Genomic DNA, 24,950 nt, shown 5'->3' on the forward strand with positions numbered 1-24,950 from the left:
TTCCTTTACCCCTAGCAGATAAACAATTGTATGTCTTTGAAGTAGGCATTTATGTACAGGATACAGGTTTCCATGGGAGAAATTCCACCAGCCATAGAAATTTTGCCTGCTTAAGGACTGCTTAACATTCTGCAGTCCCTCCATCCATCCTATGAATACATACCAATTGCAAAGTCTACCTAAGGTACCATGCTATTAAGGAAGATTAAAATCCTAAGAAACCAAAGTGGAATGTCTGGGTAACATCATGCAGACAGGAACTTTTGGTTTAGTATTGTAGATGACTTCTAAGTGCCCTAAATTTGACTTCATTTCTTGGTACTCAGAGATAAATATTCCTGGGGCAAAGTCTGTTTGCACACAATGAAATGTGACAGATTGAGGGAGGAAAAGACTAGACATATCAGCAAACATGCCAAATGGATACATGGTTATACAGAGTCTGCTATTTTAAACTGAAAGTTCCAAAATTTCAATTCACTGTGCCACTTGAAAATTTAGAGCCTCCAACATGACAGCAGTAAATATGTGGGCTTTTTTTGGTGCAAGTACTGTTGGCATGAAATATGCTTATATATCGGTAGAGGGTTGACAGCCCAGGAATGAACGTCTAAGACTGCCACTGAATTTCAAAGGCATAGCTAGGAGTTGTGCATCCAACTTCCACGGACTTTCACCAGGAGGTGGGTGCCCAACTGCCCTAAATGCCTTTGAACCCCTCTCCACCATGTGCTTTTATTGCTTAACATTGCACAAGTATGTTTTGTTTTTAAATATTAGCTGAAAGATCCCACATGTTTATTTAACTATGAATCCACATACTGTCAATATTAATTTTCAGTTTTTTTCCTATGGCAGATTTACATTAGAGTTGTACCTGCCTAAGGCTGTTAAAGGAGCTGTGAAACAGTTATTTATGATGGGCCATGCACAGGAAGTTTTACTGATTGCTTTATTATGAATTTTCAGACATCAGCACTCAAAGCCTCTGAGGTGCAAAAGATGATGAGCTAGAGTCGACTGCACCATAAAATTAAATGTACAAAAATCTATATTTAGAAGACAATACAATAAGAAAAAAATCAATTAATTTCAGTCTGAGTTTATTTAATATTTTATCTAGTTCACTTTAAATAGAACATTAACTCCATCAATACTGGCAAGACATTGTGATAATACTTAAATTAAAAATGTAGTCAGTCACTGCATCACTGAAAATTATATTCCCCAAGTGGAAATATAACTATTCTATTTTTCTAGTTTTAAGTAAGGGTTTATTGCACTTTACTTGGAAATATTTTTTGAAAAACATTCTATTTCTAGCAGATCAGTATAAATTGTCTGATCTTTATACTATTTTGTTCTGCTTAATAATATCATGAAACTGTACAGATATTAGTTCTGTAGAAAAGCATTAATAGACTGAAGCTTCAGAAAAGAAAGTTAACAAAAAAATATATACCCATGATATTTTTTCTCCTCAGATCTATACTTTGGTCACTGAAGAATCTCCTTTATTTAACTGAAATCTATCAATAACATTCTTTAAACTAGGCTATATCATTTTTATAGAACATTTGCACATTTCAGATTTTTCAAAACTGAGTAAGTGAGTTCACATAAAATAATCTGATTGCAAGAGTTCAAAAATCAATGGGTGGAGAAATGGCATGTTTAAAAATGAGACAAGCTCCTTTAAATAGGAGATTGTAAAAATTAAATAAATTCCTTCCTGGCTCCTCTGCAGATGTGTATACACTTCTACATGTATTTCGAAAGCATTCAAGCATAACACAAATCTTTTGGAATTTATGTTTTTCATTTCTTCTCATGCAGAACTATTTATTGCAATAAAATATATCTAGAGTCAGAATTCACTGGGGAAACCAGCTCACTCCCAACTAGAAAGGTTAAGACAAAAATGTGAAGGTAGGTAATTACAGAAGAAATGCAGGTAAGGCTCAGTGGCATTTAAGGGGACTAAAGCTTCAGATCTGTTAATCCTTTTAGATCAAACATAAAAGTAACAAGCCATCAAACAAATCTCCGCTTTATGAGAAAATTCACTCTGATCACAGTCAAGCAAAATCTGCCACTAGACTGTTCTCTAAACTGCCAGACATTAGCTATGTTATATAGTCACTGCATAACAACATACTGTCAGTAAAACACTCACCAGTCATTGTGTATATTACTTTGAACATCTAAAAATGTGGGACAAAATTCTCTGCTGGTGCAAACTGGCACAGCGTCAGTGGAGATTCACAAATCTGTCCCAGTGGAGAATTTGGCTCTTTAAGTTTAAGCTTTCTAATGTTACATTAAGTATACTGTATATTAAATATAGGTGGGCCTGGGTAATACAATGGGTGTGTTATTGGATACACTGAGAATATGATGAAATGTAATAGAAAGCGTTCAGTAATTTTGTGCAGTAATTGATTAAAACAGCAGCATACAATATGTTTCCTTTGTGCTTTTCCAGGAACAGAGAGGTTGGCCAAACAACCATCATATGCAAAAAAGTTTGGCAGATTGTACTGCTGCAATACTGATTACTCAGAAAACAAGAGCACTCTTAAAGGACTGAACACAGCAGGACTGTATGTGCTGAATGTAGTTAAAAAGGAAACCCCAGGAACTTTCCATGAAGTTTGAAGATTATAAGACACAAGAAAATAAGGCAAAATAAAATTAACTGCTTCTGTTATTTATTAGCAATGGCAAATGAGGCTAGTGGGGCATGGCCACAGTATAACTGTTCTTTGGAGTTATTACTCTTATAACGCTAACATTGGACAGGGAGGGCCTGAAGAAAAGGATTTGTGGTCACAACTTGAACCTTGGGGCCAAAGACATTTAGAAAGACATTTCCCTACGTTGAGGGAAAAATGAAAATTTGGATTCCTGCCCACTCACAGTGGAACAGGTAGGGTCGCTAACCCTCCAGGATTGCCCTGGTGTCTCCAGGAATTAAAGATTAATCTTTAATTAATGATTATGTCATGTGATGAAATCTCCAGGAATTCATCCAAACAAAGTTGGCAACCCTAGGAACAGGTAACAAATCTCAGAAAAGATCATCTGATTTTCTTTGTGTGCTTGATTTTTTTTCTTTTTGAGGAGTTTTGTCTTTAGCTGCTTGCAAGCTAATGTAAACATTTTTGGATATGTGCAATTAAACTTTCAGTTAAAAAAATGATGGTTACAAAATGGGCAATACAACAGTAATGAGTTTGTGATTTAAGATAATTTTATCATAATTTTTTAAAATATATTTATATAAAATAACATGGATGGTCAAAATTGTTTAACAATAAAAGGAGAGGCCAAAATAGAGTTCTCTTCACCAACATTGGCACGCAATTAAAAAAGGAGCTCAAGAGATTCTCCTCGAAGGGCATTCTACCTTCCTCGAATTATAATCCTTTATTAAAGTACACACGTTCTAAATCAGGGCTGAACTCTTGGATCTTGGCTCGCAATTCTGGCTCCAAACGTGTTACGGACATGGAACTGAGCAAAAGAAAGATAGTAAAATGAGTACACATAAAAATGCTTGGATCTAAACTAAAAAAGATGATGTATCTGCTCAAGGCGTTTTGGATTAGGAAAGGAGGAGGTTCTGGATCTATTTTTTCCCCCAAGATGATGTTCTTACATCAGAAGCAAAATAACTTAACTTGCTTGGTAATGAGATGTTCTGCCTATTCAAGAAATAGCTGCTGTTCTAGTACCTTGGACTTCAACCCTGCTGGTTAGATTCTCATGTAAATTTAGTGCTGGAAGAGACAAACTATACCCTTTTACGAGACTTTCAGAAAATATTGTATTTGGCTGCTTCTGACGACTGTGTTATTTTATTCTGTTGAATCAAAGGAACTATTCTGTAGATGCAACATTTATTTCTCATTTGTAAAACGAATTCATCTGACAAGTCATGTAACATCTACAATTTCTTAAATACATTTAAAAAAATTAATTTCCCTATAAAATTAGAGAGTCAACTCAGGACACATGAAGATGAATTTCAAGAAGCACTGATCTGACTCAGGAAGAGTGCAGTGCTCACTACACTGACTTGCCAGTACAACTGTGCCAATCCAACTCAACATAGCCCTGCCGTGTTCCTTGCTATTGCAACAATTTGGCCTTTTCTTAGCCAGGAAGGCAAACAATGTCATAACTGCATTGTTGGAATCAAGGGAGTTACACCGGTATAAAAATTATGTGAGATCAGAATGAGACCCAGGGTTTCCAGAAGAGAAAAGCTAGTGAACTCACCCACTAACTTTGATAACCAACTAATCTCCAGTTGCAACATTTAAATCACATTAAGTATTTTTTCCACTTGATGCAGTAATCATGACTTCCATTAATGACAAAAGGAAAGAATACATATCAGTGGAGTTTTTACACCAAGTTTACATAATTTATTGCATTTGAGCTGACCTTAATGTTTAGTCTGCCCAGGCTCCTTTAGGATCTCATGGACAATGAATGTCAGCTCCATATTTATTTTCAAACAAAGCTAATGGTTTTGAGACACATTAACATGGATGAGGCTCTTACCTGGGGACAGTCTTATTACCCAAACTACAAATAAAGCACACACAGTTCAGGTGGCGAACTCCATTCCGTGTGAGTTTCCAAATGAAAATAAATGGGATCTTACCACTTTTTTGCATACATTAAAATGACGCCACCACCTTAAGGCACAAAAATGCATCCTTTTGACCACGTTATCTCCCCCTCTTTGAATCCCTCTACTGGCTCCTCACTGTGCTGTGTATCAAATCCAAACTCCTTGTCCTGACATTCAAGGCCCCACGTTATTCAACCCCAATCTATATGTTCAGCTATTTCCTTTTTTCCATTCACCCTATTCTCTCTGTTCCATTACTTTAACATCTCCTTTGCATCCCCTCCACTCCTGCTTCTGTATCTTCTTCAGAACTGCCCCTGCCAAAGGAATGCCTCTCAAACCCCAGGTCTTCCCCTCTCATTCAAACCCCTCCTAAAACTCATTTCTGACACTCAGCCTATGAGATGTTAAACCCTGCTCCCCAACTAAACGAAACTATTAATATGCACACCTGCCTTACTAAGTAACTGTGGCACCTGTATTTTCTTTCTTCCCTTATGTGTATGACCCACACTTGTCATAGGTGAATTTAGACTGTATGCTCTTTGAGGTGGGGTGGGACACTTATTTACTTTTTGCTGTGGAATGCCTTGCGTGCTTCTGGGCTCTCAACATTAAAAGAATAAAAAAACCCACATGTACCTTTTTTGAGGAAACAATGCACAGCATAGAGGTGTAGCAAACACCAAACTAGAAAAGACAAAAATAAGATTACAATATTTAGGGTAGAATCCTACTTTTTCAAAAGGCATTGCTAGACACACAATTCAATCATTTTATTCTCTTTCCTTCTCAAGGACGGTAGGGCCCAGTCCTGTGACGTGATTAGTGAAGTCAATTCTCCACTGCCTTGCACCATGTGTGGTCATTTACACCTATGCAGAGGGCAAAGAGGGCGCAAAGCACTATCACCCATATAAAGCAGTGAAAATCTCATTTGGTGACATTTCATACCCACTTTGCATAGATGTAAGTGATGCACAAGAGGTTTGGCAGTGAAGAATCAAGCCCCTCGTTGACTTCCATGAAAGCTTATGGTCAAATAAATTTGTTAATCTCTAAGGTGCCACAAGTCCTCCTTTTCTTTTTATGTGAGTTGAGGGCATTCACAACATTACAGGAATAGGTTCTACATTATCACCTGTTTAGGCAGTGGTTAAAACAGCTTATTTTAATCAGTTGTAGGCCTGAGCCACCACGCGCACCCCCTTCCTTTGCTGGTTATATCTACATTTGTAATTTCTCCACGCTGATGGCTACCATAAAAGAAGCAATGGAAGCAAGAGATTTGTGATTCATTTTTAAAAAACGAATAAGTAATACGACATAGAATGAGCAGATGTAAGCGATATAATCTCGCTAACACCTCACCTCACAGAAGGAATGAATCGTTTCTGATGCTCATTGGCTTTACTGCCCAAAAACATACAGCCTTGATTTTTTAAAACATTTGCAAATTGTTTCTCTTTACATCTTCCAAGGAAGCTATAGTCACACCTGTTAAAAATAGTAGACAAGAAACTCACTCACCAGACTCCAACTAATCCAACTTGAATGGGGGCACTCATCCACGGGAACCGCTGTGTTAAAAATAATTATTACATAGTGAATGAAGTGTGCTTTTCCCTCCCAACATTTTTGGAGATTTTGTGTACTCATAAGCAACGGACTGACAGCTGTTAAGAGCTAAACATGGTGCAGATATATGGTGCAAGTTCTCCCCACTGCTTTGCCAGCACACTTCAATCCTGACCTCTAACACTGCTAAATTTGAGGGCCTGGTCCCAAGTCCTCTGAAGACAGTGGAAAGACCCCCATTGACATCAATGTGCATTGGATCAGATCTGAATAAGTCTCCACTAGGAACTAGATTAATAGATGGCTGACAACCCATTTTGCTCATGACTGGATTCTGATTTGAGTCTAGGGGCCAGTTCCACGGTGAGACCACTTTGTGTAGCACTGACTTCAGAATGTAGCAGCAGCATCAGTGAGAGGTTCAGCCCAGTGAAAAAGAACCATATGCCAGAATAGAGGCTCATATGCTGCCCACTTCCTTGCCAGCATAAGGAATTTGGTCATGAAGACAGCCCTATGCTGTACTGAATCCTGACTATTGTTTCAATCTGTCTGCACCCTCAGGTTGCTCTAACTTATGCCTGAGGACTTGCCAGCAGCTGCTTAAGGATCATGGGAGTGCCAAGGTAAGGTTTTGCACCAACCTCTCCTCACCCCTTGATTTGCTCTGTGTGCTTCTCAGCTATTGCTGAGGTTCTGGCTCTAAATTCCTATGGATAAAACTAGAACTGTGCAACTGTGTGAGGGCCCCACTCCTTTTACAATTAAAGAAAAGCATAAAATAGAAGCTGTGATTTGTTTAGCAAAGCAAAAAAAATTTTTTTTTATACAAATGTGATATTTATGGCCAGTTCATCTCTATTGCACTTTCTTTTGCAAATCGCATCAAATGTACTTAGAAAGAAGACAAAACTTTTATTGCAGGTCTTTCGGCGATTTTTTAAAAAAATACTATGTTAGAATTTTAGTTGAAATTAAATACTAATGAAAGAAGACCAAACATTTTAATGAAACTCTGCTGTGATGGGCTTTTTCATTACCATCAAATGAAGGTCTCTGAAAAGCATGAAACACACAATTGCTATCGTAACATGTTGATTTGAAATAAAGCAGCTAATTAGTTCAGATTACACACTACAGTAGGTAAGTATAAAGAATGATGTGTCCACAAGAAGCATTCCTCCAGCTGTAGGAAACTGGTGAATCAACAACCAAAGTGAATGTCAGTATTTTAAAGGGAAAAATGGAAGCAATAGGGAATGAAGGCAAAAAGGAATTTAAGAAAGTAAGTATGACAAGGTTGGTGCTAAAAGATCACAGCAGAAACAAAGAAGTGGGAAAACAATACAGGAATTAGCTCTTTCTTCAGGGACAGAGAGAGAGGAAGTAACATAGCAGATTGTGCCCTTCCTTGTTTGAGGCAGTCTGTAGTCCAGAAATGGTTGCAGGAGAGAACTGTCCAATTCATCTATTAGCTACCAAAGTAGTCAACAGATGGAAAAAAGCAGCATCAAGGCAATAAAGGAGGATGAATTCAGTGGTGCTGCACTGTTCTGACATTCCACTAATGCATCTTCATCTGACCTTTGCCCCATATAGATTGGTTCAAAAGGCTTTAGTTTCATACAGTGGGAGAGTTAATGACAAGAGACGGTGGGAACAGCATCACAGGAGCAGAAGTGCTCAGGGACTGTATGCTTATCACAGTTTGTGTACAAGCAGCAGAGGACTGTGGGATTGCTATTCTCTTTTGGGAATGTTAGTCAGATTCCTTACTGTGAAAGGCTATGATCAAGGGGAGGATTATGGCTGAGAGATTCCAAGTATTGAACACTGAGGGAGTTGAGATATTCTCATAATACAGAGGCATCAGGTCACTTGGGGTATAATAAGATAGAGCTGAGCTTTTATCACAGTAAAGCAGAGTGGTATTCAGCCTTCATCTGAGTGGGATACTATTCAGAAAAACACAGGTGTGTCTAACAGCCTAGGCAGCATCACTGGCATAAACTGGTTCGCTTGATGAAACGTTTTTTCTTTCATGACAGTAGGATGTAAAAAATGCCTGTTATGCAGATAAAGTTCTGACCTTTATTTTCCAAGAATACTGCTGGACTATGCTAATATTAAAAAGAGTAGGAGGAAGAAGCCAGCATTAAAGATCAGTTTTAAGAACAAATATCTGGAAGGGTGAAAAAAATCCAACCAAACAAGGAGGCATAAGTAAAATACACTTAACTAAAAACAAGTTAGAGGCATCAGATGCAGAATGTGCATCTGGCTGGAGAGAAAACAAAAACAAAGAAGCACAAGATAACAAAATAATTTGGTGAATACGAATTCTCTCTTTGAACTCATGAAGACAGTAGTTCTGAATGTATCAGGACTTAGCTTCCGGATGGTTTGTGCGGCAGGTGTCATTGTTGGATAGTGCACATAACGAGGTTGTAGAAATGACAATTAAATATGAAAACTTGGTATTTTAGTTACTGCTTCTATTCACTGTTAGAACTTTTGAATCTGCCATCTTGCCCAATGTGACTATGCACTATTTGCAATTATATAAATAAATAACATTACTGGAAGCAGTTAAGGAATTAGAGGTATATGGAAGGAACTTGAATGCGTCATAGGATAGTTCTTTGAAGAGCAGAACTATATGAGAAAAGACTGCAGAATAGGCTTTCTTCCTAATTGGGAAAAAAAGTTTGTAATGGTTGTTACAGTTGCAGACTAAGAAAATCTGGTTAGATGGTTAGATGACATGAAAGGGGAAAAAATGCTCAGGAATCAATCTGAGTATCAGAAATGATGTACAGAGCAACAAGAGAAAGTAGGATGTGAACTTATATGAATTTATGAACCACGTTAGAAGTGGTTTAAAAATCTCAAAGTTCAGGTGGCAACAGGAATTTTCAGAAGTTTGTATGGAAGAAGCATCCAAAACATTCTAATGGAAGGGTTAGATGAGATGGAGGTGCATCTATAAATTCTGCATTTTTATACTTATACAGTTCATGGCTCCTGCCACTGGCAGCAGCTATTGTGACTTGGTTTTCAGACATACATACCCAAGCATGAGTCAACAGAGATGATGAATATAAATAATAATCATATAGTCATATAGCCTTTGTTTTTAATTCAAATATCAATGGAGTTTACCATGATACCATTAAAACTGTTAGACATGAAGAAACAGAAAAAAGAGAAGATGTTCGATGGTAGGATATAAAGAAATGAAGGCTTGCTGATTGACATGCATTTGTTTATTTTCTGGCTTTTTGGTCTCAAAGGGTATGTCTTCACTGCAATTAAAAACTGGCAGCTGGCCCATGCCATCTGACTTGGGCCAAGGGGCTGTTTAATTGCAGTGTAGATGTTCAGGCTTGGGCTGGATCCTGAGCTCTAGGACTCCCCAAGGTGGGAGGGTCCCGGAGCTTGGTCTGCAGCCCGAGCCCAAACGTTTACATCATGGTTAAACAGACCCTTAGCCTGAGTTCTGCGAGCCCGAGTCAGTGGGCACAGGCCAGGTGCAGGTTTTTAATTGCCGTGTAGACATACCCAAAAAGGTTTTTACAGGCACGTAAGAATTATTTTCTGGAATGCTGGTGCGCAAAGCGAAGACTGAGGGACATGTGTTAGTAAAGCAGATTGTAGGTGGTGGTGTCACAATACTGCAGATGGAATGGTGCTTCTGGAAACCTCAAGAGGACATGCACAAGCTGCTAGTTAAAAATGCAGCTCATTCCTTAATAGTTTTAGAACTAATCTACACCAAATGTTACCACTGACTAACTGCAGAGCAAGGTTTCACCTGAACTCACAGTCTGTGAGGCTGAGAGGAAGGAACAGGAGAGCATAAACGATCATGATGGTACCAAAGAACATTGAAGAACTCTCATGTGTGCTGATCTGCAAAATTCACAACACCCTTATGTTGATTATACAGCACAACAAATACTTGAAGTTTGACTCCAAAGACACACTGATTCCTCCCTCACTCTTTTTGTCATAAATGTCATGTTTCTGCCATGCCAGTTGATATGACACAGGACAATTTTTTCACGCCGTGCACATGTAAAACCATTTTTGCTCTACCTTTGCAAACCCTTTGATTTCAGAAAACAAATGTCCTTGCTCTTTATGGACAGTAAATTTTCAGGTTCACTGCTGTAGTTATAATGCCTCAAGTAGTCTAAAGGTCAAAGAAGTCCATGAATAAGAGGTAGGTCAAATCAATATATATCTCTTTTATACTAGGGAAAATATGATGTGTGTACATGGGAGCTTCACTCCTATCAGTTAGGAGAACCATGCAGTTTAAGTCTCCTACAGAGTACAGATTTTCATTCCAAAATTCAATAGCTATATTCCCTGTTTTAGCACTGTGAGGAACACAATTTTCTGAAGAAGTGAGCACTTCAGGAAAATGTAGTTTTCTAAATTTGGGGACAAAAGAAAATAAAAATTAAACAGTCTTACGAACATGCATATTCACACACACGTAGGGTGACCAGATGCCCCGATTTTATAGGGACAGTCCTGATATTTGGGGCTTTTTCTTACATAGGCATCTATTACCCCCCCACACCCAGTCCTGATTTTTCACACTTGCTATCTGGTTACCCTACACACACGTGTATATTTCAGCAGTGTAGTTGTGAAATCTAAACCCAACAATATAAAGACTATGAAGAACAGAAATATAAGAAGAAAAGGAGTACTTGTGGCACCTTAGAGACTAACCAATTTATTTGAGCATGAGCTTTCGTGAGCTACAGCTCACTTCATCGGATGCATCCGATGAAGTGAGCTGTAGCTCACGAAAGCTCATGCTCAAATAAATTGGTTAGTCTCTAAGGTGCCACAAGTACTCCTTTTCTTTTTGAATACAGACTAACACGGCTGTTACTCTGAAACTAGAAATATAAGAAATAATTCCTCAGAGACAACTAAATGTGTAATCTAAAAACTGATTACCCTAAAAATATACCTTTCCAAGGAGTGTCGGTAAGTTTATACACAATACTTCTTTTCTGCTTCTAACAATAAGCATGCTCCTGACTCAACTTGTGTCTTTCCCATACAAAGATATGAGATTGTCCATAGCTACTCATGCAAAAGGAAGCCAGGGACATTAATGGGCAAAGAAATTCTATCTTTGTAACTGAGATACAGCCCTGGCTCAGGTCTCATGTGAAATCTGTATGATGTTTTATTCACAATGTTATTGATGCTGATTACAACCTCATGCATACACACAATGTAAAAGTTAACCAAAATACCTTAATAGATCAGAATTAGATTTATACCAACATAATATGAACAACTGGATAAGGATATCACACTACATTAGCTTAAATAAAATATGAGAATCATATCATACTTGCTGAAACACGCACACCCAATATTTGGTTTGCCCATAATGCTAATGGGTCATTTTCAAACCACATTTTTTTCCACTTCAAGATACTTTTTGATTGCAGCTAAGCAGAACCTCTCTTTATTGACCCAAACTTAAAAAAAACCCTAAAATGATTTGCATTGTATTTGTAATAAATTCAATGTTTACAAGTATTGCACTGAAACAAGCAAATCTTGCTGAACAGAGAAGAATTGCATATTTTGGATTTTTTTAAAAAAACATAGTTATTGTATTTTATAATACGGTAGGCTCATTCATTTTTTGGGGTGGGGGGAACTGAGGAAAGGCAGGTGACACAAACATCATTTGCAATCAGATTGCAATCTGTGCGCAACCCACTGTGTTAGCTGATTCAGATAAATGTTCCCTAGATTTTGACCAAAATGTCATCTACACATACATGATGCTATGCAGAGTAATATACTCATTCCTTTCATAGAATTTTTATTTAGACAGTGCTGAGGTGAAGGACAGGGACTGTTCAAATGAATAATTAAAATATTTCATAATACTTCGATAGCACCTCTGATCAGAGCGATATATGAAAGCACTCTGCCAACCTTAAGCAAGCATAACACCCTATTATTTCTGCTTTACAGATGGGGAAACTGAAGCACAGGCAGGTTAAAGAGCTAGATCCTATTTGGTGCTGAGCAACTCATTTGAAGTACATAAGCACATGTCTAAGACCCACTGACTTCAATGGGGCTTCTGCATGTGCTTAACGTAAAGCATGTTCTGAACTGCATTCGTGAACTGGGGCTTAGCTCCCTCAACTCCCACTGTCTTCAACAGCAGTTGAGGGGACTGCATATCTTCAAGGAGCTGCCCAGCTCCTCACAGGATTGAGCCCTAAGGTGACATGACAAGAGTCATGACTGGCAGACCGACCTTTAACCATTAGACAGAATTTCCGAACTATTCAGTAAAAAATTTAATCATTTAATTGGCAAAACCACATTACTGAAAATATTCTAAATGTTTCTTTATGTATATTCAGAGATAAAACTTTCCCTGTACTAGGGAATATAATAGTTAGCTGTCAGATCATAGAATCATTTTCATGTAACATTTACTTAATACTTTGTATATGAAATACATGTGACTATATCCGATATGCATATATTTAAGCAACTGAGGCTTACCTTCAAAAAGGCTTTTTTTTCCAAACTATTCATGATAAAGGGAGGAATAGCTGAAAGTGAGAAAATAAAAAACAAAACAAAACAAATGCTTACATCTTAGCAAACAAAAACTAGTTTTCCATAAACCTTTTTGCAGTAGTTTAGAACAGTAGTTGGAAATCTTACGCCACCTTTAGAATCTGGAATACTTTTCTGTGACTTCTTGCAGTGTGAACAAACCTATTCAAATAGCTTAATTATGACAGTTTAAATATTTACACATATCTCTATCAATGTGTGCAAACATTTTGCTTGGACAATTCAGTCTATTGTAAACTTTCCTCATTCTGGAGCAGACTCATCTTCTCCCAGTGCTCCTTTCCCATTGTGTAGGCACCTGCACTGTCCCCACAACTTCTGGTCAAAAAGAGCACCTGACTTTCAGTAAGCTGAAAGCATTGGTTAGCAGAACCTATTAACAGCAGTAAGGAGGTGATAACACCATAAACAACCATTGTCTCCTTGTATCTCTTGGGTTTTACCAGCCTGCACACAAATTTTAACATGCACATCCATTGTGAGATTACATTGTCAAGGTATTAGCAGCCTAAATTAGTGTAAAATTAAGCACAGAAAAAATATGTCCCTTACAGTAGAATCATCTTAACTGAGACACCTCAATGGGTGATCTATCATCCTAATTAAGCACCTGCCTTGATTAAAAGGAGGACACTTTAAAGAAGTCAGTTAAGATTTCAATTGAACTGAGTACCATAATGAAGATTTCACTGTTTTTCATTTTGATTTGACTTCTCTTTTCCTGCTCCCCTCTGCCTTCCACAATCTCTCCTTATCTTTATTTGACAACTTGTCTTCTAAAACATTGGAATGGAGAATTTCTCACCTATTTAAAATCTGGTCAAGCACTCAGCAACCTGGCACTGGTTAAATATGTCCAGAATTTTAGCTACTAATTCTGTTCCATTTGAGTAGAAGTTACCTCCACTCATTGACAGCAGCCTAAGACCCATATTTACAGCAGTATTTAGGCAACAGTTCCTATCGATTTCAATGGCAGTTAAGGAGCCAAATATCTTTGAAGATCTGGGCCTAAGGCTCTGTCTACACCAGGGGTCTCAAACATATGGGCTGCGGAGTTATTTGCTGTGGCCTGCCAAGCTCCTCGTGCCCCCCCCCCCAAGTTATTTCCTGCGGCCACCAAGCTCCCCTCACCTGCCGCCCCCCATCCTCCCAGCGCGCTGTGTCACTGCTCCTCTGCCTACCTTCAGGCGCTTCCCACTGCCAAACAGCTGTTTGGCGGCGCTTAGCGCTTTCCAGGAGGGAGGAGGAGGAGCGGTGAGCCGTGCGCTCAGGGGACAAGGTGGAGAAGAGGCGGGGCAGGGGCGGGGATTTGGGGTGGGGACTTTGGGGAAGGGGTGGGAAGAGGTTCGCCGTTCTCGGCCAATGGGGGCTGCGGGAAGCGGCATGGGCCGAGGGACATGCTGGCCGCCTTTCCCGCAGCTCCCATTGACCTGGAGCAGCGAACCGCAGCCAGTGGGAGCCACGAACGGCCGAACCTGAGGACACAGCAGGTAAACAAACCGGCCTGGCCCACCAGGGGCTTTCCCTGAACAAGCGGCGCCCCTAGTTTGGGAACCACTGGTCTAAACAGAGGCGAAACTATTGTCTCTACAACCTTAGGAGGGTTTGATCTAGTAGAGAAACATTTACACAGAATTCAGAATCTCTCTAGCTGTTTATTCTAACAACTGTAGGACAATCATTATGTTTGACTACAGTTATACTAACCCATGCCAGGGGCAGCCATGAGAATCCTTGAGACAACCACCTGAGTAATGGCCTGCTGAGCAGCTTTGGCTGATTCACCTAACCTGTTCCCATTTTCGTCTGTAACAGGGATACCAAATTTGAGTTCCCTGTTGAATTAAAAAAAAAAATGGTTTAATAACAATTAGTGGCACTCATTTTTATCTTTTTTTGTCATCTGATCCTAAATGCTTTTTTCTCCTTTAACTGTGTCAAATCGAAAAAATACTTCCAAGCAAGTGACGTAGGCCATGTGTGCTCTGCTTTTGTTGTTCAAACTTTTGTTGTTCAGGGGTGTGAAAAAAACACCCCCCCGGAATGATAAGAGTTTTGATGAAGGAAAGCACCGCTAGGGACAGCGCTCTCTTCTCTGGCGACGAAGCTACCGCCCCTCATTGGGGGCGGTTTTATTCTGTCCCCGGGAGAGCTCTCTCCTGGCGACAAAGAGCGGCTACACTGTGCACCTTATAACAGTGCGGCTGCAGCGGCATAACCACGCAGTTGTAAGGTGCGCAGTGTAGACGCAGCCTTCGTCTTTTATGAACTTTAAATGAAGACTTTCGAGAGCTTTTAAAAATTAACTCCTTTGGTGCCAAACAAAAATATTTCTTTTGTAATCTTGTAGGCCAAATATAGGGATTTTTTTTTTGCTGGGGGAATAAACACACTAAAGAGTACTTCTCTACACAACGCACAGTCAACAAAAAAGAATTAGATATATTCATGGAGGACAGGTCCTTCAATGGCTATTAGCCAAGATGGTCAGGGATAAAAGCCCATGCTCTGGGTGTCCCTAAACCTCTAACTGCCAGAAGCTGGGACTGGATGACAGGGGATGAATCACTTCATAAATTGCCTTGGGCTGTTCATTCCCTCTGGAACCATCTGGCACCGGCTACAGTTGGAAGACAAGATTCTGGGCTAGATGAACCATTGGTCTGACCCATTATGGCCATTCTTATGTTCTTATAAGTCTCTATATGTCAGCTCTTGAAGGACAGGTACTTGGCTTTTGAGATCCAAGAGCAAAGATCTAATGGGATACATATCTTAGGAGAACAAAGATGTTCTATTTTATACCTGTGATATTTAAGCAAATGCCTTTAAAACCTAAAAAAGACTTCCCTTGAAATGCCATACACGACATTGAAAACAGCTAAAATATGTAGAAACATTACAAAACTGATAAATTAACTAAACAAAACAAGTAGTTCATCGGCAAGTGTTGCCACAAAAATTACATTTCTTCTAGAATGAATGTATCACATTCTCTTTCTTACCTTTGCCTCATTAATGGAATATTTATGCAATTAGCAGCAGCTACAGCAGCAAAAGGAACAAAACGTCCTATAAGGGGCGAGACATGCTGTGAAAAGGGGAGGAAAAGGTTTTCAGGTTTCACAATCTTTTTTAAGAGTCTTAAGCCATTTTTTTTTTACATATAAAGCAGATTGTTCTCTCTGACTTAAAATTCTGAAAGAACCCACTGTGAAGTCAAGGGGAAAAATATCTGACATAAAACTTCTAACTGACAAAACTGACAACCCTCTCTGTCAGGGTAAGCATTGGCAGGAAGGTTGAAGGGGAGATAGTCTTGACTATTAGCATCACCCTTGCCTAGAAGTGTGAGCTTCCTGACATACCTATCAGCATAATAGCAAGGAGTGGCACCAAAGAGACCTTACATTTAATTCCATCCACTGGAAAGGTTATATCCATCAGACATCAATATTAGTAGCTTTGTAACTAGGCGCACTGACTATACAGAAGCTATTGATCAAATCAATATGTTGTATAATCTGTTATGCTCTACTTAAAATAGATTTTCTTGAACATTTCGTCATTCCTGCATTTTATCCAAAACTGAAATTTGACAAAAATATGTAAGACATGCTATTAGTTTTTGGGGGGAAGCGAGTAAAGGAAGAGGAAAAAATAAAGAGTCTTCTTTCATGGTAAATCTGAGGATTAAGTTAAAGAATTAGACAAATTTTTAACCTGAAATCAGTTTAACTGAAACATGCAGACATACTCCATAGCAGCTTCATGGACTCTGTAATGCCAGTCTGAGACAGAGTTGCAAAAAACTGCTAAAATCGCAAGAAAAGAAATATGTATCTTCACTCATCACTGGAGCGCTCAAGCACGTATTAAAATTAAGCATTTTGGGAACAAGAATATATAAGCCTTTCAGCTTGAAAGCTCAACAGAATCCCTTGTGCAGGATCAGGGTGATAAGAAAACTCCAATTCCCTACATTTTAAAAGTGAAAGCAACATAAATATAAAAAGGGAGGTAGTGAAAACTGTTGCAAGTATTGCTACTGCAAAATATAGTATTCTTGCCAATTTTAGAAGTTTTAATCAAAGATTTTGATACAAGTACTAAGTTCATTGGCAAAAGCTTCTGACAAATTTTCAGGAGTTTTGACAATAACAGTAAGTAATAGAAGATAAATAGGTATATGAATAACTACAGCCTACATAATTATTATTTTATGCTTAAATATCAAACTACTTATTTCACACTTCAGCTATGTCTACACTGAAACTCAACTGCAATCAAAGGTATGATTGCAGCTGGAGGAAGCATACCCACACTAGCTTTAATCTAGCTAACATGGCTAACACCACAAGTACATACCCAGGGTCTCAGAAGGGCTCGTACAGCCTATGCCAAGGTCTGTGTCATCATGTCTTCACTGTTATTTTTAGCCATGTTAGCTCGCCTAAAGCTAGTGTGGGTATGCCTACTTGAGCCACATCTTTGATTGCAGTTTGACTGCAGAAATAGCCATAGCCTTTGACACATATGGCCAAATTTTCAGCCAGACTGAGGTTCAGCCTCCATGTTTGCTGGTGCAGTTTTGCATCTACAAAAAATGTTCCTGCATATTTTGTCACATGAATGGATTATGAGCATATATATCTTAGTGGTTACTTGTCTAACTTCCTGATTTTCTTCCAAAAGATACTTAGACATGTAACACTGCCAGTGTAAAAATGGAGTACATGCAATTTGCACTAGCAAGAGGGAGGGACGGGCCACTGAAAAATCAATCCGCAGTTCTAAATGAGCAGTAGGTGATTATAGTTCCATAATGGGAATTGAGTTTAACAAGACATAGAAGTACCAGAGGATGACTCAGCCACTAAAATTCTACTAAACATAAAAGTTTAACTAAGAAAATTCAATACCTTGGTTAGTGCATTAAGTCCTAGAGCTGTTGCTACAGCACCTGTAGTGGCAGAAACATAAGCCGTTCCCAGCTGGCTAAAACAAAAATAAAAATGATTGCACTTGCACAACCTGCGTTTGTATTAGCTTGTAATATCTTCACATTCTAAAACAACGTGAATCAATACTGTACTAAAATAACTTAGTTTAAAAACAAAGCTGCATTTTATTAATGTGGAATCAAATTTCTCTCTGCATCTCATCCTGTTCATTCCATTTTAGCTTTTGCTCCTATGTCCAACTCTCTGAACTAAGGCTGTGAAGGATCATATGCCCTATATTTAACCTGTTGATGTCCTTAATTAAAGACATGAACCAAAGCTTCTGACAAGGTAACAAGCTAATTTAGCATTTTCAAATGACTGGTTAAAGAGTGCAATGAAGATCTCTATTAGAGATTATGTTGGCATTTAAAAGATTGTTTAACTCATGGCAGTTATACTCATTTTTAAAAGGTTAAACATAATTGTAATCTCAAATCAGTCTCAAGCATCTCTTTGCAACTGTTCTAACTTGTTAGCACGCACTCACGCTGATTTGTGCAGTGACTCATGTCCACATACTGTATCAGAAATTACTGAAGCTCAACCATCTTCAGACAGATGGCAGTGCTGGTTACAAAGTTATTCGAACTGTTTGGTTAAGCATCTGACCTGACAGTAATTGGAGCATCTCCACTCCTGTTGGTGTAATTTACAATAGCGTTGAAGGACTGGTTAATCCACTGCCAGAAGACCACTGCTGGACTAGTTCTTAAAACAAGAAAAAGTGTGTTTTTAAAATGGACATTAACAAAAAAAAAAAATGTTATACCAAGCAGGGCAAGTATGAACCTAAAGAGCTGCTTGACTGTTCTTATTTATCTGAGCAAAGTTATTCTGAAGTACTTCAGCCAATCAGAAACTAGTTTCTTACAGAATACTTTTAAAAACAAACATAGAAACACAACTAAAAACCATAGCAGCAGGCAGTATAATAAAGCACAACCTTAATTAATAGACTACATTTACAGACCTGGTTATTTCTTGTACACACACACACACTCCTGCCTTTTAAATCCACTTACTCCAAAATGTTCTTCAGTCTGCTACTGTGACATAATTTTTAACATGTCCTATGAAACTGAAACATTTGTTTGAGTTCAGGAGTCAACGGGTGATTTTTTCATTATTAGCTCAAAGCATAAGCAAACATTTTTGCCTCAACTAACAATAAAGATTGATGTTGTACAGGAATGAATGTAAAATCTGTTTCAATATAGGCTCAATGACAGATTCATTTGAAAAAAAAAGTCTCTGAGACCTCTTCTAAATTGCGTGAATGCTAGTAGGTGATGCCTCAAGACAGAAATCCTACCTTGAAAGTATTTAAACACTTTAACTGTTGGGGTAGCAAGAAAGCTAAAGATCATGCTCAAGTTCCAAAGCTACTGTCTGAAAATCTGATATGACTGCTATAATATTATCAAGATGGGTGCTTTAAAAATGCCTGTGTGGGGGAGGGGGGTAACTGTTCCACTGTGAATTCTGAGATGGAAAACATCCCATTTATATGAACAAAGAATATAGATTAGAACATTCTTCCTATTAAATTCAAGTCAATTGCACTTGTGGGGCCTTTTTCAGACAACTAAATATTATGAGTACCAGGTTGCTCAGTGGAAAAGCTCCAGAAGACAAGCCATTAGCAGCGACAAAGGACACAGAGATCAGCAAATCTTTTCCGATTCTTAATATAGACTGCACCAATAATATTTGTTTTCATTGGTTTGGGGTTTTTTGACTGATAGATTCTTTTTATTATCCTTGCAGGGGCTCAATCTTGCTAGCTGACGAATACTCTTGTCCTCAATCCAATAGAACACTTATGCACATCTCATTTGCTTACGTGGGACACATCTCATTTGCTTACACGCTCAAAAATATTTTGGGGCCAGAACACGAAACACCTTGCAGGATCAAACCGTAGGTAATTTGCTGCTTTCAAATTTTGATCAGAAAGGTCGGGCTATCAAAGGGAATTGCTATTATTGAGGACTAGTTTTTGTCCACAGTGATTCCTTTCAGTGGAGCATGAAAGCGCAAATTTATTTATTTGCTCGGGCATGAAAATAAGGACAGAAAGGAAACCTTGCATTGGTGGTCAGTATGGCTATTAATAGGGTCCAAGACCAAAGACTGATGACAAGCTGTTGGGAAGTACTGACACAGCAAGTCATTTATACCGATTGAATGGACAGAGAGACAACGCAGAGATGCTACAATAAAGAAACTATATTTGCTGAAGATTTTCAATCCCAAATCTAAAGATCTTTCTTGGATCTTTATTTTTTTTTCAAAAAAATCTTAAATCAGAAATCTCAATTTCAAGCAATTCAAATATGCCTCATTATTCCTGCTGCTTTCTAACATCTGATTCAGATCTCAAAGCAACCCTGAACTAATAGCTGGATTCTCTCCATCTCTGTCACTTCTCTTTCCTTTCTCATGTTCATGCGTATCCTTTTACCTACCTACCTTATCTCCCTTTCTTTTCTATCTCATCCTGTTTAGATCTCAGCATGTTGAATGCATGTGCTCTGCTCTCTGTTATTCAGTGACAGGAAGCATTGCACCTGGATTTAATGACGACAAGGAGATACTATACCCAAAACAGCCACTTCAGCCGGTGTATCACCAGGAGAGGTAGACAGACTAACAATACCTAAATGGTATTTTTGAACAAACACATAGGCTCTCCTTCCATTCTCATGTATGTTCCAGTGGTTCCTTTCTATTCTGAAGGAAAAGTCTGCAAAAGACAAAGGTCTAGATCCTCAGGACTAACTAGTTGTGCTTAGAACAGGGGACCCAAGAAAAGAAGGGGAAAATATGGATAGGGCTGATTCAGCCCCAGGGGAAGTTGGAGCAACCTCAGAGCTGTTCCATCCTATACCAACTGCAACAGTGCCCTAAAAGATGTTTCAAGACCAATGGCCCAAGACCCCTGGAGTGCAAGACACTCCAACCATGCCTCTTCTTTCCCCTGACACACCTCCTCCTGCCTTCTATGTTGGGAACAGGGAAGGAGTGGGTGCCGTAGAAATGGCTATACCTGCTTTACATCATCCAAGGATTTCCCTTCTGCAAGAACACTCTCCAGCTGATTGTTTAAGAAAGCTTTCTGATCTCTTTGCACTGTCTAGGATCTGGCCAAATGAGATCAGTGTCTTCTGGATTAGTAAATAACTATTGATACAACCTAGTTTTGAATCAGACGGTGTCTCGTAAGGATATGAAGAAAGATGGGAATTAGGAAAAGGCATAAAGCAGTGTTCATGGTTATTAGTTCTGTAGGTAAGAATATAATGGAACCTGCATATGAAGAAAGTTACCTTTATTTTTTTCTAGACAACTGCTTTGCGGAAGCAGGATGTATGACACTTTCTGGACTACCCTATTTATAGATTCTGTGCCATCTGCTTCTTCATATGCTGTAACAGGCTGCTAATATTGTGAGCATGTTAATGGTTAGTAACTTCTTCGCAAAGTTCACGGCTTTGAATTTTAATATAATGAACCAACACATAAGCCTGTCAAGAGACAGAAGTGTCAGCGATCAACAGCAGCACTGATGGATTTCTCTGACATTCCTAGCTGGGGCTTGGTGGCTAAGATCCTTTTACACAGAACTAGGATATCTTGCAAAACGGCTCTTGCCTTTTCTTGAGGACATAAGATAAAATGAGGATAATTTTGGAATCCCTGAATCAAATACAATAATGTTATTGCTTCTAACTCCTCCACTGGTTCTTCTAAGAAAAATAATATTATTTCAGAAATAAATAAATAAACTAAAATAAAATTCTAGTGCAAAGACTACTCATAGAAGTTACTAAGACTAGCCTTTGAAAGTAGACTCCACTGAATTTGTGAAGGTTTGGGGTAAGGATAATTCAGGTGCTTTTGAGGAAAAGAGAGGTAATAAAAGGGACATGGGACTGGACGACTGATAGACTGAAGGATGTTTAACACTTACTTTGCAGAGAGCATCCTACATGCCAGATCTCTACAGTGAGAATTCTCAGACAATCTACTCCTCTTAGTTCTCCAGATAAATCTCCTATATGGATGGGATTTTGGAACATTCAACTTCCTCAGTTAAATGAGGAAAAGCAGGATATTTGGTGAATTATTAGAGTGGGATAAAAGGCTCACCTCACAGCTACTTCTACAGGAAACTAGCAATAAATGCAGGTAAAAGGGATACAAGGACAGAAGAGAAAAGGAGGCAAAATTTTATATTAAAAAAGTATTTATAAAACATCTTTTAAAATATTCGGATGAGCTAACTACATTAAATATTACCTACTTAAGTTACTGACAATGTTTGTGTTATATTGGCATCACTTACCTATAAAAGGTCATCATACAACCTGTGATAGTCATGTTCATTGGCACCTGAGCTGACATTCGGCCAATCAAAACCATCTTTTCACCAGTGTCCGGGTGAAAAGCTGAATCATACACATATTTTGCTCTCCATAGTTCATCTTCTGTCAACCCAGGAGCCACAATGCCTTGTCTTGGAAACAAATACAAAAATGTGGTTATAAAATATAGCAATTAGTAAAAACAAACAAATATGGTACCAAAGGACTTTTGGATCAACAGAATAAATTTAAAAAGATAGAAGTGAGTATTGTACTTTAGCTTCTATTGTACTGCATGTTAAGAATCCCACTGACAAGTGCATTTGGTAGACTTGCCTTTACATAGCTTGCTGAAGAAAGAATCAAAATTCCCTGCAATGGTTAGGTACCTTAGGTACCTGATACTGTCCATAACAAACTTCTACCTGTTCAAAACAATGTAGAGATTTCAGCTATATAACTTCCATTAAAGTCACTAATAATCACACAGACAAAAACCCATGCCCAAGTCTGAAAATTTACCTTCAGGTATCTGAGAAGCTATTTATCTCAAATAATAGAACAAGTAGTCAAAGTTAGCTCTCAGTATTGCTGCCATACCAACTATTTATTGGAATCAGACAGCTCATCCATAGACCAGAGTGCTTTCTTAGCATGGGCTCTCAGACCATGTCGTTTGTTGATTCATAACTCTAGATGCTAATTCATAACTCCAGAAACATAAATATCACATATACTTGGCATTACAAGAAGATACAATAGAATACCTAGAGGAAGCGATATTGCTTTGAAAATGTTTTAAATATTTCATTAGATGGATATAATCACCTGTTGATATGAGTGACACTTAGCAAACCACAATCACTTAAGGTCCAAGAAAAAAACTGTCATTATTACTGATGGCCAAAAATATCCAACTATCATACCTGTAATCATGCACAATTTTTCTTGCATTTTCTAGTTGTTCATTAGGTAATAAAATATTCCTGGGATCTGTTACAGTAAAGAAATGATTGGCTCTTCCAACAAAAGTGCTTTGATCCCAACGGGGTTCCTTGATATTAATGTTTAATGGTATATCTGCTGACATTTTCATGAACTCTATGTGCAAAGAAAAAAGATTTCAGTTTGATAATTCTTGTAATAATGTACCGAGAACCTCTAAGGGTGTAATCTTGCCAGGTGCCAAACACTCTAAAATTCCATTAAAAATCCTAAATGAGCAAGTACATACTTTGAATGCAATGCATTTATCCCATATGCTTTCCACAAACAACAAAGCTGTCAGTCACACGAGGAACAAGTGCAAGTTGATCTGAACATACATATATATTTCTACATTCCTTCTCTTAAATAGCTGCACAGTAAAAGAATGGTTCTCAGAAGATGAGTAACTGAAGAGCAGAATTTTACTGATAATAGCCTCACAAAATAATGGATAATGCAAAATACTAGTTCAGTATTTGCTTTACTTGAATTAATTATGTATTCTCGCGACACTCCACCAGACTGGAATAAGGGGACTTAAAGCGAATTAAAAATGAAATGTTTTGAGAAGACATGCTTTAAGTGAGTTGAACTATTCTTCTACCACTGTATTTTGTGAGAAAGCCTGTAAAAAAATTCTGGAACAGCAAAACAAAATTAAAGTTAGAAACACACAATACAATATCTTTTACTGTAGATTATTCTTTATTTTAAAAAGTGTTACCCAGCAATCCATAATACGAAGAAGGTGTGCCAGTTTTCCTAGGCATAAAGGCCGGGAAGAGCACCTCTGCCAGTTAACCTCACAGACCTAGCAGTGTTCTGCCACCTCAGTAGAACAGGGTAACTTATTCATAGTTTGCAGTAATAATAGTTGCTTCCACACCAAGACCAAATATCATCTGCTCAACCATTCATTCTGTCTAATCACTAAATAAGTATATGGAAAATGCTAATGAATAATGATTGGTTGGGGTTAATAAACAAATTTATACATCTAACTGAGAAGTGATGTTAAAGACAAACCACTGTGTTTCTTAAGGGCCTATATGGGACCATAAAAACAATGTTTTTTCAATACATTTCTAAACATGAATTTTTAAACTGTACGATATTCTGTCTAGTATTGAAAACAACCACAGACTTACAGACTTCAGTGAAAAAGAAGAGAAAAGCAAACAGATACAATCCACTATGTGATCAAACACAAGACCTTGAGAGAATGACAGTTTCACTGTAGAGACACTATGGCAAAAGCAGACAAAAGATCATATCAGCAAGAGCACATGCTCAGCTCCCACTGATGTCACTGGGAATGGAGCATGCCCATGTCTATAGGGGCTAGGGCCCAGAAAATTAAAAGTTTTCTGACTGTAAAACAATTTTAGCATCCTGATGAAAGAAGGCAGTTCCTAGTATAATACAGGCTGTATCAACTATAGCATTGTTAAAAGTGGATTTCTACAACCTGTTCAATGTTCTGAAACAAATAAAAAACCCAAAACAAACCACCAAAGTTAATTAGACTTAAGAAAAGGAAAAATGTTTTGTGAGAATATTTGTACTGTTGTCAGGAGAAACCAATACACTGTGTACCAGTACGCTACCATTAAGATCTAGTTAATAGTCCAGGTGAAGTTCCAAAAGTTAAGACTTTTAATTGTTAAAATGCCAAACTTGAAGATATTTGCATCCCTGTTGGGTTCATTATTATCT

General features: G+C 38.2%; 1 protein-coding gene across 2 annotated transcripts; it reads right to left on the minus strand.

The window, feature by feature from the left end:
- Positions 1 to 1,151: 1,151 nt before the first annotated feature.
- SFXN1 (sideroflexin 1) lies at positions 1,152 to 23,404 on the minus strand. 2 transcript variants are annotated; one of them, XM_077824924.1, is made up of 11 exons: positions 23,174 to 23,404; positions 22,229 to 22,399; positions 18,490 to 18,588; positions 17,797 to 17,872; positions 15,880 to 15,965; positions 14,582 to 14,709; positions 12,794 to 12,843; positions 10,048 to 10,135; positions 6,176 to 6,225; positions 5,288 to 5,335; positions 1,152 to 3,516 (listed from the first exon to the last, which is right to left on the minus strand). In XM_077824924.1, exons 1-11 carry the CDS (start codon positions 23,341 to 23,343, stop codon positions 3,454 to 3,456), a joined length of 1,029 nt encoding a protein of 342 aa, XP_077681050.1. In that variant the 5' UTR covers positions 23,344 to 23,404; the 3' UTR covers positions 1,152 to 3,453. The 2 variants fall into 2 exon arrangements, with proteins under 2 accessions (XP_077681050.1, XP_077681052.1); XM_077824926.1 differs by lacking the exon at positions 10,048 to 10,135.
- Positions 23,405 to 24,950: the final 1,546 nt, after the last annotated feature.

This window comes from Eretmochelys imbricata, chromosome 8, assembly GCF_965152235.1.
Source record: "Eretmochelys imbricata isolate rEreImb1 chromosome 8, rEreImb1.hap1, whole genome shotgun sequence".
Lineage (NCBI taxonomy): Eukaryota > Metazoa > Chordata > Testudines > Cheloniidae > Eretmochelys > Eretmochelys imbricata.